The sequence below is a fragment of the Myotis daubentonii genome, chromosome 3 (genome assembly GCF_963259705.1).
Source record: "Myotis daubentonii chromosome 3, mMyoDau2.1, whole genome shotgun sequence".
NCBI classification, from domain to species: domain Eukaryota; kingdom Metazoa; phylum Chordata; class Mammalia; order Chiroptera; family Vespertilionidae; genus Myotis; species Myotis daubentonii.
Genome location: NC_081842.1, coordinates 477,736 through 492,254, shown reverse-complemented (window position 1 = coordinate 492,254; position 14,519 = coordinate 477,736). Strand labels below are relative to the sequence as shown.

At 58.7% G+C, this 14,519-nt stretch overlaps 2 protein-coding genes across 2 annotated transcripts in view; both read left to right on the top strand.

Moving 5' to 3' along the window:
• Positions 1–14,519, top strand: part of LOC132229156 (keratin-associated protein 27-1) — a 350,231-nt gene that overhangs the window by 49,173 nt on the left and 286,539 nt on the right. The gene's annotated exons all lie outside the window — the stretch shown is intronic.
• On the top strand, positions 10,271–11,616 carry CLDN17 (claudin 17). The gene has a single exon (XM_059685905.1). It carries the CDS (start codon positions 10,904–10,906, stop codon positions 11,576–11,578), a length of 675 nt encoding a protein of 224 aa, XP_059541888.1. The 5' UTR covers positions 10,271–10,903; the 3' UTR covers positions 11,579–11,616.

The window sequence follows — 14,519 nt, the reverse complement described above, 5'->3', positions numbered from 1 at the left end:
TATATTTAAATGCTATTTAACAAAGAAAATTCAACCAAAAAAAATGAGTTTGCATGTCACCTCTGACACGCGTGTCATAGGTTCGCCATCGCTGGTATAGGGTGTGCAGGAGGCAGCTGAGTGATGGTTCTCTGTCATCATTGGTGTTTACCTCTCTCCCTCTCCCTGCCTCTCTGATATCAATAAAAATACATAAAAATTAAAAAAAAGGTTGAGCCCAGAATTCAGTGTGAGGCTCAGACCTTACAGCCTCAAACCCCGTCTCCTTCACAGGAAAACACAGAAACCCCTTGTGAGCAGCAAGGCCAAGGTAGAGCAGTGACGTGGCCCGAGCACCAGGGGGCGCTCCAGGCCCCGCTGCGAGGTGATGCCAGCTGCTGGCCTGGGGCCGGGGTGGCAGGTGTCCCTCCGAGTGCGAGGGCAGGTAGCCCTTGGGAACCGCTTTGGGGTTTACATTTAAAGTTCATCACAACTTCAGGTAATTGTTCTTTCTTTTCTTTTCTTTCTTTTCTTTCAAAAGTGAGGCTCAGCCCGGCCCGTGTCGGAAGCAAAACTGGCCGAGAGGCTGACAGACGGGACGGGAGGGTGAAAACAAAAGGCATGAGGGTCACAGGCGGACGACAGGCCTTGGGCTGCGTGACCTCGGCCCACAGCGTGGCCCTGAGCAGGGCGAGCAGAGGGGCGGGTGCTGGAGCAGCTGGAGATGTGGCTCCAGGGACGCTGACCTGAGAGGCCTGAGAGGTTCTCCAGGGAAATTATAGGAGCTGCAGGCGGGGACAGGACAGGCGGGGCACGCGGAGGGCGGGAGGTAAGGCCCACGGGGCACCTGGGCACAGGGTGGAGGTAAGGCCATGGGGCACCTGGGCACAGGGTGGAGGTAAGGCCATGGGGCACCTGGGCACAGGGTGGAGGTAAGGCCCACGGGGCACCTGGGCACAGGGTGGAGGTAAGGCCATGGGGCACCTGGGCACAGGGTGGAGGTAAGGCCCATGGGGCACCTGGGCACAGGGTGGAGGTAAGGCCCACGGGGCACCTGGGCACAGGGTGGAGGTAAGGCCATGGGGCACCTGGGCACAGGGTGGAGGTAAGGCCCACGGGGCACCTGGGCACAGGGTGGAGGAAAGGCCATGGGGCACCTGGGCACAGGGTGGAGGTCAGGCCATGGGGCACCTGGGCACAGGGTGGAGGTCAGGCCATGGGGCACCTGGGCACAGGGTGGAGGTCAGGCCATGGGGCACCTGGGCACAGGGTGGAGGTAAGGCCATGGGGCACCTGGGCACAGGGTGGAGGTCAGGCCCCCCGGGGGCACCAGAGGGGGCTTGGCCAGAGCGTGAAGTAGAGAAACTGGAGTTAGGAAGCGAGGGAGGGTGTGGACAGAGGGATGGGAGGTGCTCCCGGCGGGAAGTGAGGACAAGAGGAGAGGGAGACTTTGAACATGTGAACCGAGGGATTGTGGATTCCATGGGGTCAGAGGGTCACTGGTGGTGAAGGTCAGAGCGTGGAATGTTCCAGAAGATGTGTGGGGAGGGCCAGGTTAATGAGGGGGAACGGTCGGGCTGCCATCCCCCGGGGCTGCCAATCAGCCTCCCTGGGAGCTGGACTGGAAGGGGAGTTGGGTCAGCGTCTCGGGGGAGGGGACCCACGCTAGCATTTCCGTGGATGGTGGTAGGTGCAGGTGAGACTCGCACGTGGAGGGGGCGGCGGGCGGAGGAGACGCCATCAGGATGGGAGACGCTGGGGGAGCTGTGAGGACAGGAAGGCCGCCTGCCAGCCAGGCCGGCCTCTCCCGGGAAGAGCATTGAGGGGCACCCTCTCCTCCGTGGCCGACAGCGGCCGTGGCCTGTCCGGGATCCGTGTGTCCTCCGCGAAGAGAATCTCCATCTGGTGGGAGTAGAATCGCGCCCCTCCCAGCCCGAGGGCCCCGTTCTGACGTGGGACCCGCTCTGGCCAGTGTGACCGTGGGGGGTCTCCGGGCCAGGCCTGAGGCCGTGTGGGGTGGAAGCTGACCCCCAGCCGGGCTCTGCCTTGCCAAGTCCCCTCCCGTTGGCCTGACCGTGACTCCGCGTTTCTGAGCCTGAGGACAGATGGCCCCTGTGAGCAGGAGGCTGGACGGGCCTCCGGGAGGAAGTGCGGGCGGCCGGCCAGCCCTGAGCGCCAAACGCCACACGTGTGTTTTTAAGGGAGAAAAGTAAACATCTCGCTGTTGACGCAAAGCCGCTGGAACGTCTGTCACGTGAAGCCACGTGCAGTGCTACCAGCATGCTCTTCTTCAGAGAGTTTTAGAAATGGCTTCCACTCCCCTGCACTGTCAGTGAAAGTCAGCAGATGACACTATGCATGCATGTATCCCTCACCCAGGGGTGTTTTCCCACTGGTTTTAGGGAGAGTGGAGGAGAGAGGGACAGACAGAGGGAAACATCCATGTGAGAGAAACACAGCGATTGGCGCCTCGACCAGGGCCCGGGCCGGGGAGGAGCCTGCAACCGAGTCCCTGCCCTTGACCAGGATCGAACCCGGGACCCTGTGGTCCCCAGGCCGGTGCTCTATCCACTGGGCCAACCGGCCAGGGCTGATGAGCCCATATAACTGTCTGCTCGCGTGCACAGCGGGGCGCAGCGCCCTCCCATCCTCCCCCCTCACACGGGAGCGGGGTGGTCACAACGGCACAGTCACGACAGAGCGTTGGGCAGAGGGAGGCGCAGCTCAACCAGCGTGTGTGGGTACTGTCCAGACCGCCCCCGGCTGTGCCCAGACCGCCCCAGGCTGTGCCCAGGCCGCCCCCAGCTGTGCCCAGACCACCCCAGGCTGTGCCCAGACCGCCCCCAGCTGTGCCCAGGCCCGGCTGTGCGAGCCGCGGGCGGAGGGCCAGGGAGCCGGGTCCTGGGAGCGGCCGTGGGACACGGGCCGGGCGGGTGCGGGCGTGGCTGCCGGGCGCCGAGGGGAGGGACTGTGTGCCCCTGCGCAGCTGTCACAGCCACGGAGCCTCGCAAACCTCACCAACCCGCTTTGGAGGACGTCCTCGGAATGAGAACTACCATTTCCTTCCTCACCTCATCGGCTGCTGTTTCACTGACACCCAGTGTGGACATGAAGAGCTCTCACCCTCACAGCGGGGATGGTTACGGACCGGGGTGCGACGCGCAGCACTTACACTTGTCAGGCACGGCTGGGCCTTTCGAATAACGCGCTAGAATCCAAGGGCCCCCAGCCTCCAGCCCCTTCCCCTGTGGGGGCATGGATTTGCGGTCAAACTTCATTCCATAGTCTGGCTCCCAGTTCCCACTGGCCATGCTCCAGGGCACGTCTGTGCTCATGGCTTATGCTGTTTTATTGCTGCTCAGTTACGAGGAAAAGGTGAAGCAGAGGACTGCCCTGAACCATGGCTAAGCGTGTGGACACTGCAAACAGTCAGCACTTCTAGTCACGCACACGCACGTGGATTCCCAGCCCAGTGCCCGGCGTCACGTGTCACATGACCAACGCAACCTTCCAACACACTCAGCTCACAGGCGCTTGGGGACTCACCAGCTTCCCGTCTGACCCTTCCCCTGGTTGGGGTTGTGCTTGATGTAAAAAGACCCACGTCCCCCAAACCGATGGCGGGCTGGCGCTCAGCGAAGAGCTGCCTGTGCTGCGCTGTCTGCGTGGCCGCGCGTTCGCACGTTTTCAGGAAGCGCTGTGCCCGGCGGCCCTGCCTGGTGGGACTCGGAGGGATTTCTGCTCCGGTGGCTGGAGGTTTGCAGCTCACGGGGAGGGCAGGCGACTGCAATTCTCTTAGGCTTCTTGTGTGTGTGTGTGTGTGTGTGTGCGTGTGCGTGTGCGCATATGTGTGTGCATATGTGTGCGTGTGCGCGTGTGTGCATATGTGTGCGTGTGTGCGCATATGTGTGTGCATATGTGTGTGTGCATGTGTTTTCTGTGTGGCTGTGGACCTTCTCTGATGATATTAACAAGTGCAGCTGGTATATGTGGCGGGTGCTATATTCTCGGCAGCACACAGACTGCCCAGTGGTCACACCTGCCTGGGGCTTTAATAGGACAAAACATGAGCCCTAGCCAGTGTGGTCAGTGGTCAGAACATCTGCCTTTGGAGGAAGGGTTGCGGGTTCGATTCCCGTCAAGGGCACTTACCTCCTTTGCAGGCTCCTCCCCAGCCCTGGGGGGGCGTGCACATGGGAGGCAACCAATCGGTGTGTTTCTCACACTGATGGTCCTCTCTCTTCCCCTCTCCCTGGAAATCAATGAAAAAAATACCCTCCGGTGAGGACTAACAAAACAAAACAAAGGAAAACAATGGAAATGCCTTAAGAATAGACTCTAGGCCGGGCCGGGTGGCGCAGTGGTTGGGCATTGACCTATGATCCAGGAGGTCAGGGTTCGATTCCCGGTCAGGACACATGCCCGGGTTGCGGGCTCCATCCCCAGTGATGGGCGTGCAGGAGGCGGCCGATCAGGATTCTCTCTCATCACTGATGTTTCTCTCTCTTCAATCGTCTCTGAAATCAATGAAAACATTGTTTGAAAACCAGCACCTACTTCATCGCGTGGTCGAAGGGGACCACCTCTGAGGGACATGGACCTGGACGCCCGGGCTCCACACGGGGAGGGGCTGGCAGACGGCAGCACGGGACAGACGGCCAGGCGTACGGCTCACGGGCCAGACGATGCCGCGATGCCACATGTTTTAAATGACAAACAGCCGTCAGCGTGAGTCCCAAACCACACAGGCCACAGCCGCCCCCCCCCCCCCATCCCTGGACGCCCGGGCTGCCCTGAGGCGAGGAGGTGACTTTGGATTTAGATGTAAAGGGGAGGAGCGTCTGCGTTCACACACGGGGCTCCAGGTGCTGCCCAGAGAGCCCGAGACCGCGGCCTGAGAGGGGCACACGCCCCCTTGGGCGCTGACTGACTGCTCACGGGTCCTGCCTGTGCAGGTGCCAGGACGGAGCCAGGGCTGGGAACAGAGCACAGGTGGTGTCAGAGGACGGTGCACCTGGAGCCCGTGTCATTTCATTAGCCAAGGCACCCAATCAACTCAGCCAAATAAACACATAAACACATAAAAATAAAGACATGCCAGGGACACTCCCAGTCAGTGGGTGTCAACCAGCTCCACTCCCCGGACGCACACGCATTTGCAAAAGGCCCTCACCTGCGTCTCCCACCTCGGGACCCGTGGGAGGCAGAGTCACTGATTAACGGCCGATTTGGCCTTTGCTCTTTGGCTCAGTGGAGAGACCATCCGCCTCCAGACTGAAGGGTCCTGGGTTCGATTCCCGGTCAGGGCACAGGCCTGGGTTGCTGGCTGGATCCCCAGCAGGGGGCCCGCAGGAGGCAGCCGATCCATGATTCTCTCTCATGGACGCTTCTCTCTCTCTCCCTCTCCCTTCCTCTCTGAAATCAATGCAAATATATACATGTCTATTTCATCATGTAAGTGTTAGGATTGCAGAGCAAACTACAGATACTCCCACAAAAGCATGACTAGTTCAGAGAGACATGGGCAAAGCAGTGGGAACTAAAGCTACTTCCCCACCCCAGTGCCTGCACCTCCCCTTCCTCTTCCTCCTCCTCCTCCTCCTCCTCTTCCTCCTCTCCTCCCCCTCCTCCCCCCTCGGGCATGTTGGGAGGTGAGATCACTATGGGCAGCCTTTGTTCCCAGGCCACCACCGATGATCCTCATTAAACGTCTCTCCCCTGGGGCACCCCCATAAAGAGTCTCCCTGAATCGGGTCCTGTGGCTTCTGTCTGCGTGTCTGTCTCCTTTTCTTACCACGAACACAGAACGAACAGCACGGAATATCATTCCTGTGACCCGGCTGGGAGCGCTGCCAGCCCGGTGCCCCGCCTCCGGCTTTGTGTCCCCAACAAAGAGTGCAGGAGAGGTCCGTGCGGGAGGGGACACAGGTGACACTTTCAACCACAAAGAAGTAAAAGCTCGGGGTGCAGGGCACCCAGGGAGCCCGTGGAGGCCCGGGTTCTGGGCCCGCCTGTCCCCGCGGAACGAACTTTCAGGGGAGCCTCGGGGGACCGACCGTCCCCCACCCGCATGCAATGAAGCCAGCGGTGCGGTGCCCCTGGGATTCCTTCTGGGAGACAAATTCATGCGTTTTTAAGGCCGACGGAGCCTTTCCCGTGAAGTTAACGGAACTCGCAAAGGCAGCGTGTGGTGCTGGGCAGTGCGGCTCGGGCACCGCGGCCTGAGGCTGCGTCTGGGTTCCCCCTCCCAACCGGGGCATGAACCCCATCTGTGCTGCTGGGAAGAGGGGAGGGGCTGTGCTGGATGTGCTCAGGCTGCAGCGCAAACCCGTGTGGGAGGGACGGGAGGATCCCCAGGCCCAAAGGGAAAATGGGAGCAAACCCAGCCGGTGCTGCAGCTTACGGCGCGGAGCACGAAATGCACGGTCACGAGTCCCCACGGATGTGCACAGGTGGCTCGTGGGTGAGTAAGAGGGGAAGGCGAGCCGGGCAGGGATTCCCACCTGATGCCTGGAGCCCCCTCCCCGAGGGTGGGCTGTGCAGGGACCTCCCTGGAGGGGCCGCGGGAGAGCGAGGGCCACCTCTGGGTGAGAAACCCGAAATCCCGACAGCGGGTCCCAGCCGGGACCGAGGCCCCATGGCAGCCACAGAGGGCGGCTCCCCTGCAGGCGATGGGGGCAAAGGTCTCACCTCTGGGACCGTCTCCCCAGCCACAGCCTCGTGGGATCAGCAGGGGAACAGGAGACATTGCAGGACGAGGGTGGCCGACCCACCGAGCCGTGCGCATGCCCCTCAGAGTCAAGGTCACCGAGTGCGGGAACACTCGAGGAAGGTCACGGCCGGGAAGAGCCGGAACCTTAGAGCTGAAGGTCGCGGTGCCTGGGGCGGGGGGGGGGGGTAGGGGAGGAGGGGAGGGCGGGGGTCTGGGCACAGAGCGAGGACACAGCGAGGAACCAGCAAGTGCGAATAACTGAGCTTTGGTCGATGACAACGTGCGGCTGCCTCAGGAGGTTGGGGCATCGTCCCTGCACGGGAAGGTGGCGGGTTCCATCCGGGCGGGGCACGTGCGGGAGGCACCTGATCAACGTTTCTCTCTCCCTCTCTCTCTCAAATCAATAAACATACCCTCAGCTGAGAATTTAAAAAATAATAAAAATAATTACTAAACAAATGTATTTTTATCAATTTAGGTTCCCAGCACCTGCAGGTCTGCACGTGGCCCCGTCTGCGGCCTCCCCTCTCCCCTTGTCACCCCCCCTCCTCTGGCCCCTTCCCAGGAGCCCTGAGCCCTCTGGCCTCACGTCTGACGCCAGCCCGCCCGCGTGACGCACGTGCTCCATCCCACTCCCTGCGAGACGCTCAGGCTAGTTCCGGCTCGGGCCTCGGGCTACGGCTGAGCTACGGTTTTGTCAGCGAGTCTTCCTTTCACTTCACAATTAACGTTCAGGACTCTCCTCTGTTTGGACTCTTCTATAGCCCATGTTTCTGCACTCTATCTTTCTGTCTACAGCTGTGTGTCCATTTGTAATTAACACATTTTGGCAATCACCACCTAATATTTACGACTCTCACGGCGACGTGCGTGCGGTGAAGGTTGGATGAGCCACGGTGAGAAGAGACGCTTAAGGCTGAGCAGGAGCAGGGTCGGGATGGGGCTGTGTGGGCTCTGAGGAGGCCGGACTGTCCCCTGCAGGCGACTGCGAATTGAAACACAGAGGCGAGGGGAGGCCTGCTCGGGGCTGGTTCAGGGTCTTTTTTAAAAAATATTTGTATTGATTACAGAGAGGAAGGGAGAGGGAGAGAGAGATGGAAACATCAATGATGAGAGAGAATCATTGACCGGCTGCCTCCTGCATGCCCCACACTGGGGATGCAGCCCACAACCCAGGCCTGTGCCCTGACCGGGAATCGAGCCCTGACCTCCTGGTTCATAAGTTAAAGCTCAGCCCCTGAGCCACACCAGCCAGGCAGGTCACCTGGATCTTACCTGATGTTCTTTCTAGATACTATAAATTACTAGTGGCCGGTGCACAAATTCATGCACATCAACAGGAAATGAATTAGAAGAAATATTTTAATATCGCTATCCGCCCTTTCTCTATAATAGAGATATCAACCAAATTCACGACCGACAGTGACAGATGGAAACACACGCGTGCGATTGGCGTCAGCGAGAGCTTTATGTGTATCGTGCATGGGTGAGTCAACTTAGCCTTTTATATAGAGAATATATATATAGTTTATACAGAATGAACTTGCTTATTAGACCTGCTTTCTGATTTAGCTAAACTTTTTCCAGCCCCGTGAAGCACCCCAACTTCTCTTTCAGGTAATTGTCAGCAACACAGCAGTAAATATCAACACGAAGCAGATTATTATTGTAGCTCACGCAGGGAGAACAAAGGGTGAAATATTTCACTGCAGCCGTGTTTGACTATATTCTGTGCAGTGAGAAAACCTGAAGTCATTTTCAAGGTCCACCATTTCTTTCTTCTTTTCAGTCGGGTCACGTTTTTAAGCTTTCTGAATCTCCGTTTTCCGGCTAATGAAAAGAAAATAGGATTCCACCGAGTCTCCTATCTACCTACTCCAGGACTTCCGTGAGGATCAAATGAGATGAGGCACAGGAAAACGCTTCACAGACATTTGGTTACAGTGTGAAATGTCTGCACCTGGCTAGAAAGGAAGTCGTGTTCCTGGGCTGAAGAAACTCCAAGGAGGCTAGTTGCTAGGGAGAGGAAGCCAGGTGTTGCTAGGTGACATCATTACCCAGTGCCCACAGTGACCATTTCTGGGCTGGGCTGGGCTGTGGGCTGTGTTTTGCTCCATGGGGTCTTGGCAGCGTCGGCTGTGATTTGGTGGGCTGTCACTCCAGGGTGGTGGCGGGGCCTGTGTCCCACTTGGGGGAAGCCAAGTGTTGCTTTGTGGGCACCAGCTCCGCGGTGCCATTTCTCTATAAATGGGCGGTGCACGTCACGGCAGCTCCTGTGTTGAGCGTCTGCCCCCTGGTGGTCAGTGTGCATCATAGCAACCGGTCGGACATTCGGACACTTAGCATATTAGCCTTTTATATAGATTGAGAGTGTTGAATCCTACAAAAATATCTCAGTAGTAGTGGGTCACACACCAGCTGTTGGCTGGGGTTGACTCAAATGAAGGGCTGTGCAAAGGTAGGGTCTCCCAGCAGGAGTCCGCATGCTGTGCCCTGAGTAATGGCTACACCTTCCCAGAGTTTCCATCCTTGAAATGGATTCCTTGCATCAGGACATAAAAGGAAAAGGGGGGAAGGTCTGCTCCCCACATAAAGCCCCTACCCCCACCCCACACCCCCCTACCCCCACCTCTAGGAAATGCGTGGAGGGAAGTCAAGGATGACAGTGTCCCCCCTGAACTTTGAAACAGCATTGATTAAAGTTCTCTTGCTTTGAAAACTATTTGGGAAACTATGGAAGGGGTGGCATTCAATTTTTGGTTTAGTCCCTTCAGAGGAAAAGGCCTGAGAAAACCTTTCTCCTTCCTGTTGTTGACTCCGACTGAGGAAGACGCGCTTAGTAGGTGAACGCGCGCTTAGTAGGTCCAAGATGGGTGTATTCCTGATCAGCACCCGCAGAGCTGGCCTCGCTGTGCCCTCTCATCCTGCATGTGGCCAACGAGACACAAGCCTGGTCACGTGGAAGGTAACTCCCGTCCCTAAGAAGGTTTCTCTGAATTTAACCAGTGGCCTCGCTTAATCCAAAGGTCACTTTTCACGGTGTTTCCCTGAAAATGGGAGAGATGTTTTTCACTTTGATAAATGTGCTGTATTTCAAGCTGCCACTGAAAAAAAAAAACACGTATGAAAGTTTATAGGCCAACCAGCATTTCACCAGTGAGAAGGGTGTTGCTTAAAAGATAATATGATAATTGCCAGCAAATTAAATTAACAGAAGGCTTCTCTCCGTCCCTCCTTTCTGGATCTTGGGAATAAACTGTGACAGTTGAATCTCTTGCTCAGGGCTCCTCCTTCTGTAAAGTATCACTGGTTTCAGCAGGAGTCCTGAGTCTCACACCTACCATTCCCCACGTCCGACACCTGGGTGGAAGCAGGACGGACGGACTGCAGGAAAGGAAGTTGGTGGAGAAGAGTCTTGGATCCTCCGGAGCCCACGGCGTCTTCCTTGCCAAGAACTGGCGAGAGAGGAGAAACAACAACAACAAAACACCAAGAGCCCTCCAGGCTTTGGCGTTGTCTTCCTGGTGGCTTAACTGGTGCATTTGTGCATTTCTATAGAGAGATCTCAGGCAGGAAGTTCCGGGCTCTGTAATTAACATTCCACAGCGGTTCTCCGTCACTAATTACAGCATCACCGAGACAATCGGGGGATGAGAAAGGCTGGCGTGAAGGCAGCCGCTCGGCACACCTCTGGCTTCCTCCTCCCCGGCCGGGACGCTCTCTGTGCCTGGCACACAGTCCCCCGGACGCGGGCGAGTGTGGGCAGAGGCGGCATCGCCCGCAGCAGGTCCTGCCGCTGGCCAGGGCCCGGGCTGCCAGGGGGACGCATCGTGATGGGCCATTGCCGTGGAAACCGCCCTCCGAGACGCCTGTAGACGAGACCTCCACCTCCAGGACCTGCCTTTTGGTTTGGTTAATCCTCCCCCGGGGACATTTTCCATTGATTTTTAGAGACAGTGGGAGAGAGAGGGAGGGAAAGGCAGAGAGAAACTTCCACGTGAGAGAAACACACCGACTGGCTGCCTCCTGCGCGCACCCTGACCAGGGCCCGGGCTGGGGAGGAGCCTGCCACCCAGGAACGTCCCCTTGACCGGCATCGAACCCGGGACCCTTCGGTCCACAGGCCGACGCTCTATCCGCTGAGCCACCGGCCAGGACAGGCCTGCGGGATCGTGAGCAGCTTCTGGGTTCGACCCGTCTCCCGCCCAGGCCATGGCCTTCTACCCGCTGCAGGTGGCGGGGCTGGTGCTGGGCGTCCTGGGCCTAGCCGGGGCTCTGGCCACCACCCTCCTGCCCCAGTGGCGCGTGTCCGCGTACGTGGGCAGCAACATCATCGTCTTCGAGAGGATCTGGGAAGGGCTGTGGATGACCTGCGTGCGGCAGGCCCGGACCACCCTGCAGTGCAAGCTCTACAGCTCCCTGCTGGCCCTGCCCCCCGTGCTGGAGGCCGCCCGGGCCCTGATGTGCGTGGCCGTGGCCCTCGCCCTCACGGCCCTGCTCCTGGGCGTGTGTGGCCTGAGGCAGGTCCAGTGCACGGGCTCCGACGAGAGGGCCAAGGCGTACCTCGTGGGGGCGTCCGGGGCCCTCCTCCTCCTCACCGGCCTCTTCGTCCTCATCCCCGTGTCCTGGACGGCCCACATCGTCATCCGGGATTTCCACGACCCCGCCGTCCACGTGGGGCAGAAGCGCGAGCTGGGGGCCGCGCTCTTCCTGGGCTGGGCCAGCGCCGCCGTCCTCCTCGCGGGAGGGGCCCTGCTCTGCGGGTTCTGCTGCTGCAGCCGGAGGAAGCGAGGGCAGCGGCGCCCGGCCCCCAGGCACCGCGTGCCTCCCCGGGGGCCGCACGGGGACCCGGCCGTGCCCAGGAAGCCCTGCACCAGCTACGTCTAGGCCTGCGCGGCTCCAGCTGGCGGGGGGGCCGGGGGCGGCCAGTGGGTTTGAGAAGGTCCTGCCGGGAACTGTAAGGACCTCGGGCGGAGGGTCCCCCTCACGGCTCCATCCGAGCCGAGATGGAGAGCGAAGGCACACGGAGGGGCGGTCGCCTGGGGTGGGGACCGGACTCCGACCTCGCGCAGTGGGAGCGTTTCCCGCTGCTGGACTCGGTCTCTATTCCCGTCTGTGTCTACACGCAAGTAGGGCCCCCATCGCAGGAAGAGTGGACGCCCCGGGCTGGACAATCAGTTATCATCACTAAGAAGGCCACTGACCTCGCATGCCTAGGCCGAGCCACGAGGCGCCTGAAACACGTGTCCCCTCCACGTGTCTCCCACCGGCTCCCTCCGCCCACAGCGATGCCCTCGCGTCAGAACCATCAGCCGGGAGAGGAGCAGACAGGCATTCGGGCTCTGATGGAGTTTTTCAAGCTGTGGCCACGCCCGGCCCAGGGAAGACTGTGTTCGTTCCTGGGGACTCCAGGCGCAGAGGCCGGGCACGTGCGGGGAAAAGGGGCTGTGACTCACCCTCGGGTGCGTAAGGTGATTCTAGGGCAGTTAATGTATCCAGTTAGACTCGCTCAGAATTATAGAATCAAAAAACCCATGTGTAATTAAGAAATAATATGCTTCCGTAACCTATGATTTTCACCTGCAAGCAGACCTACCTGTCTTTTTTTTAATATATTTTTATTGATTTCAGAGGGAGAGAAACATCAGTGAGCTGCTGGAGCAGCCGCGTACGCTTGTCTTTGTTTACAGCCTAAATGTGACGGGAATTAGACGGACAACTCTGGGAGCATCTCAGCTGTGGGTCTGGCTGCGTTCAGACTTCCTGGTGGGGGTGCCTGCCGATGCGGGGAAGGCAGCGCTGTGGCCCCGGCTCCCGCGTGCTGGCCTCCGAGTAACGAGACGCCCGTCCCGCATGAACCCTCCTTGACATCAGCCCTCACCTCCCACCACCGGGTATCGGGGACCTAACGTACCGGCCGCTCCTTCCCTCAGACGCCTGCGTTAGTCCTGCTGCCCACGGCCCCTCTGTTCCCGGCACCAACCACCGGGGGCCCTGCTCTCAACTCGAGGCGATTGGAGAGGAGAAGGGTGTCGGGGGCTCGGGGATGAACGGGGCGGCAGGTGCGGCTCAGCACCTCTTTGCCCAATAAAGTGGGAGCATAGTCGGCCAAGTGAGGGAGAACGAGCGAGTTTGAGTCCGTGTCCCTCCCGTGTCCCTCCTGTGTCCCTCCTGTACCCCTCCCATGCCCCTCCCGTGCCCCTCCCGTGCCCCTCCCGTGTCCCTCCCGTGCCCCTCCCGTGTCCCTCCCGTGTCCCTCCCGTGTCCCTCCCATGTCTCTCCCATGTCCCTCCCGTGCCCCTCCCGTGTCCCTCCCGTGTCCCTCCCGTGCCCCTCCCGTGTCCCTCCCGTGCCCCTCCCGTGTCCCTCCCGTGTCCCTCCCGTGTCTCTCCCGTGCCCTCCCGTGTCCCTCCCGTGTCCCTCCCGTGCCCCTCCCGTGCCCCTCCCATGCCCCTCCCATGCCCCTCCCGTGTCCCTCCCGTGCCCCTCCCATGCCCCTCCCGTGCCCCTCCCGTGCCCCTCCCGTGTCCCTCCCGTGTCCCTCCCATGCCTCTCCCGTGCCCCTCCCGTGCCCCTCCCATGCCCCTCCCGTGCCCCTCCCGTGCCCCTCCCGTGTCCCTCCCGTGTCCCTCACTCCCCCGGGGCAGGCCCAGGTCCAGGATGGAGGCCCCAGGGGCGGGGACGTTGTCGGGTCAGCCAAGTCCCTCCTCCCACAGGAACTAACAGAGTATTTGCTACTTTAAGCCAATAAGGGTTTGAAATGACTTGTTTCTGAAGCAAAACAAAGCCTGTCTGTCTTTATAAAATAACTAGTGGCCCGGTGCATAAAATTCGTGCACATTAAAAGGGAATTCATTAGAGGAAATATTTTAATTTTGCTATTTGCCCTTTCTCTATAACAGAAGTGTCAGAGATGAAAGAAAATTAGTAAAATGTATATGAAAATCTCCCTCCTGTCAGAGTCTGAGGCGCGCTGCAGGACCCAGAGTCAAGTCCCTGCCCACCCGCGTGAGCCTTGAAATCGCGCAAGACCCAGGCCCAGCCAGCTCCACCCCCACTGGGCAAGATCCAGACCCAGCCGGCTGCACCCCTGTCAAGCCGTGCCGGGCAGGGGCACAACCTCAAGTCCCCCAACCTGGCGCCAGGGCAGGAGGCACGGCTTGAGAACCCCGGTCAAGCCCCACCCGGCCAGGAGGGCGGCCTGAGGTCCCCCACCCCGGTGCAGCGCCACACAGCCTCAGGTCCCTGCTGATTGTTAGTTACAACTTGTTACGGGAACCCCGCCTCCCCTGTGGGTGCAGCCATCTTGTGATGGTGTGATGGAGTGAGGGTCAATTTGCATATCACCAGTTTATTATATAGGATGACCTGCTAATTGCCACACAGATGAAATAGGATTGCTGAGAGGAAGAGAAAGTTCTGCTGTATTTTTTTACATTATAGTAATTGATGTTGTTAGTTGCTTATTGATGGCTTACTTATTTACTTTTTTAAACTCATAGCAGTGTTTAGTCGCTGAGGTATGTAGAGAAAGAATATATCCAAAATTGTGCATATATTAATAAGATATTGCAAAAGGCTATAGACAAGGAATTTTTAAGTCCTTAGTAAAATTATTGTTGAAAGGATTGCTAAATCAAGGAGATAAAGCAATAAAGGCAGGGAGGAGTTAGAATGTGGGAAGGAATAATTCACAAAAGTGAAAAACATAAAGAAAATGAAGATCTGGTTCAATAGAGGAAGAGGAGTGAATTGAATATATCACATTGTTGTTATTAAAAAGTTTGTGGCACGGCCCTGGCCAGTTTTCTCAGTGGTTAGAGCATCA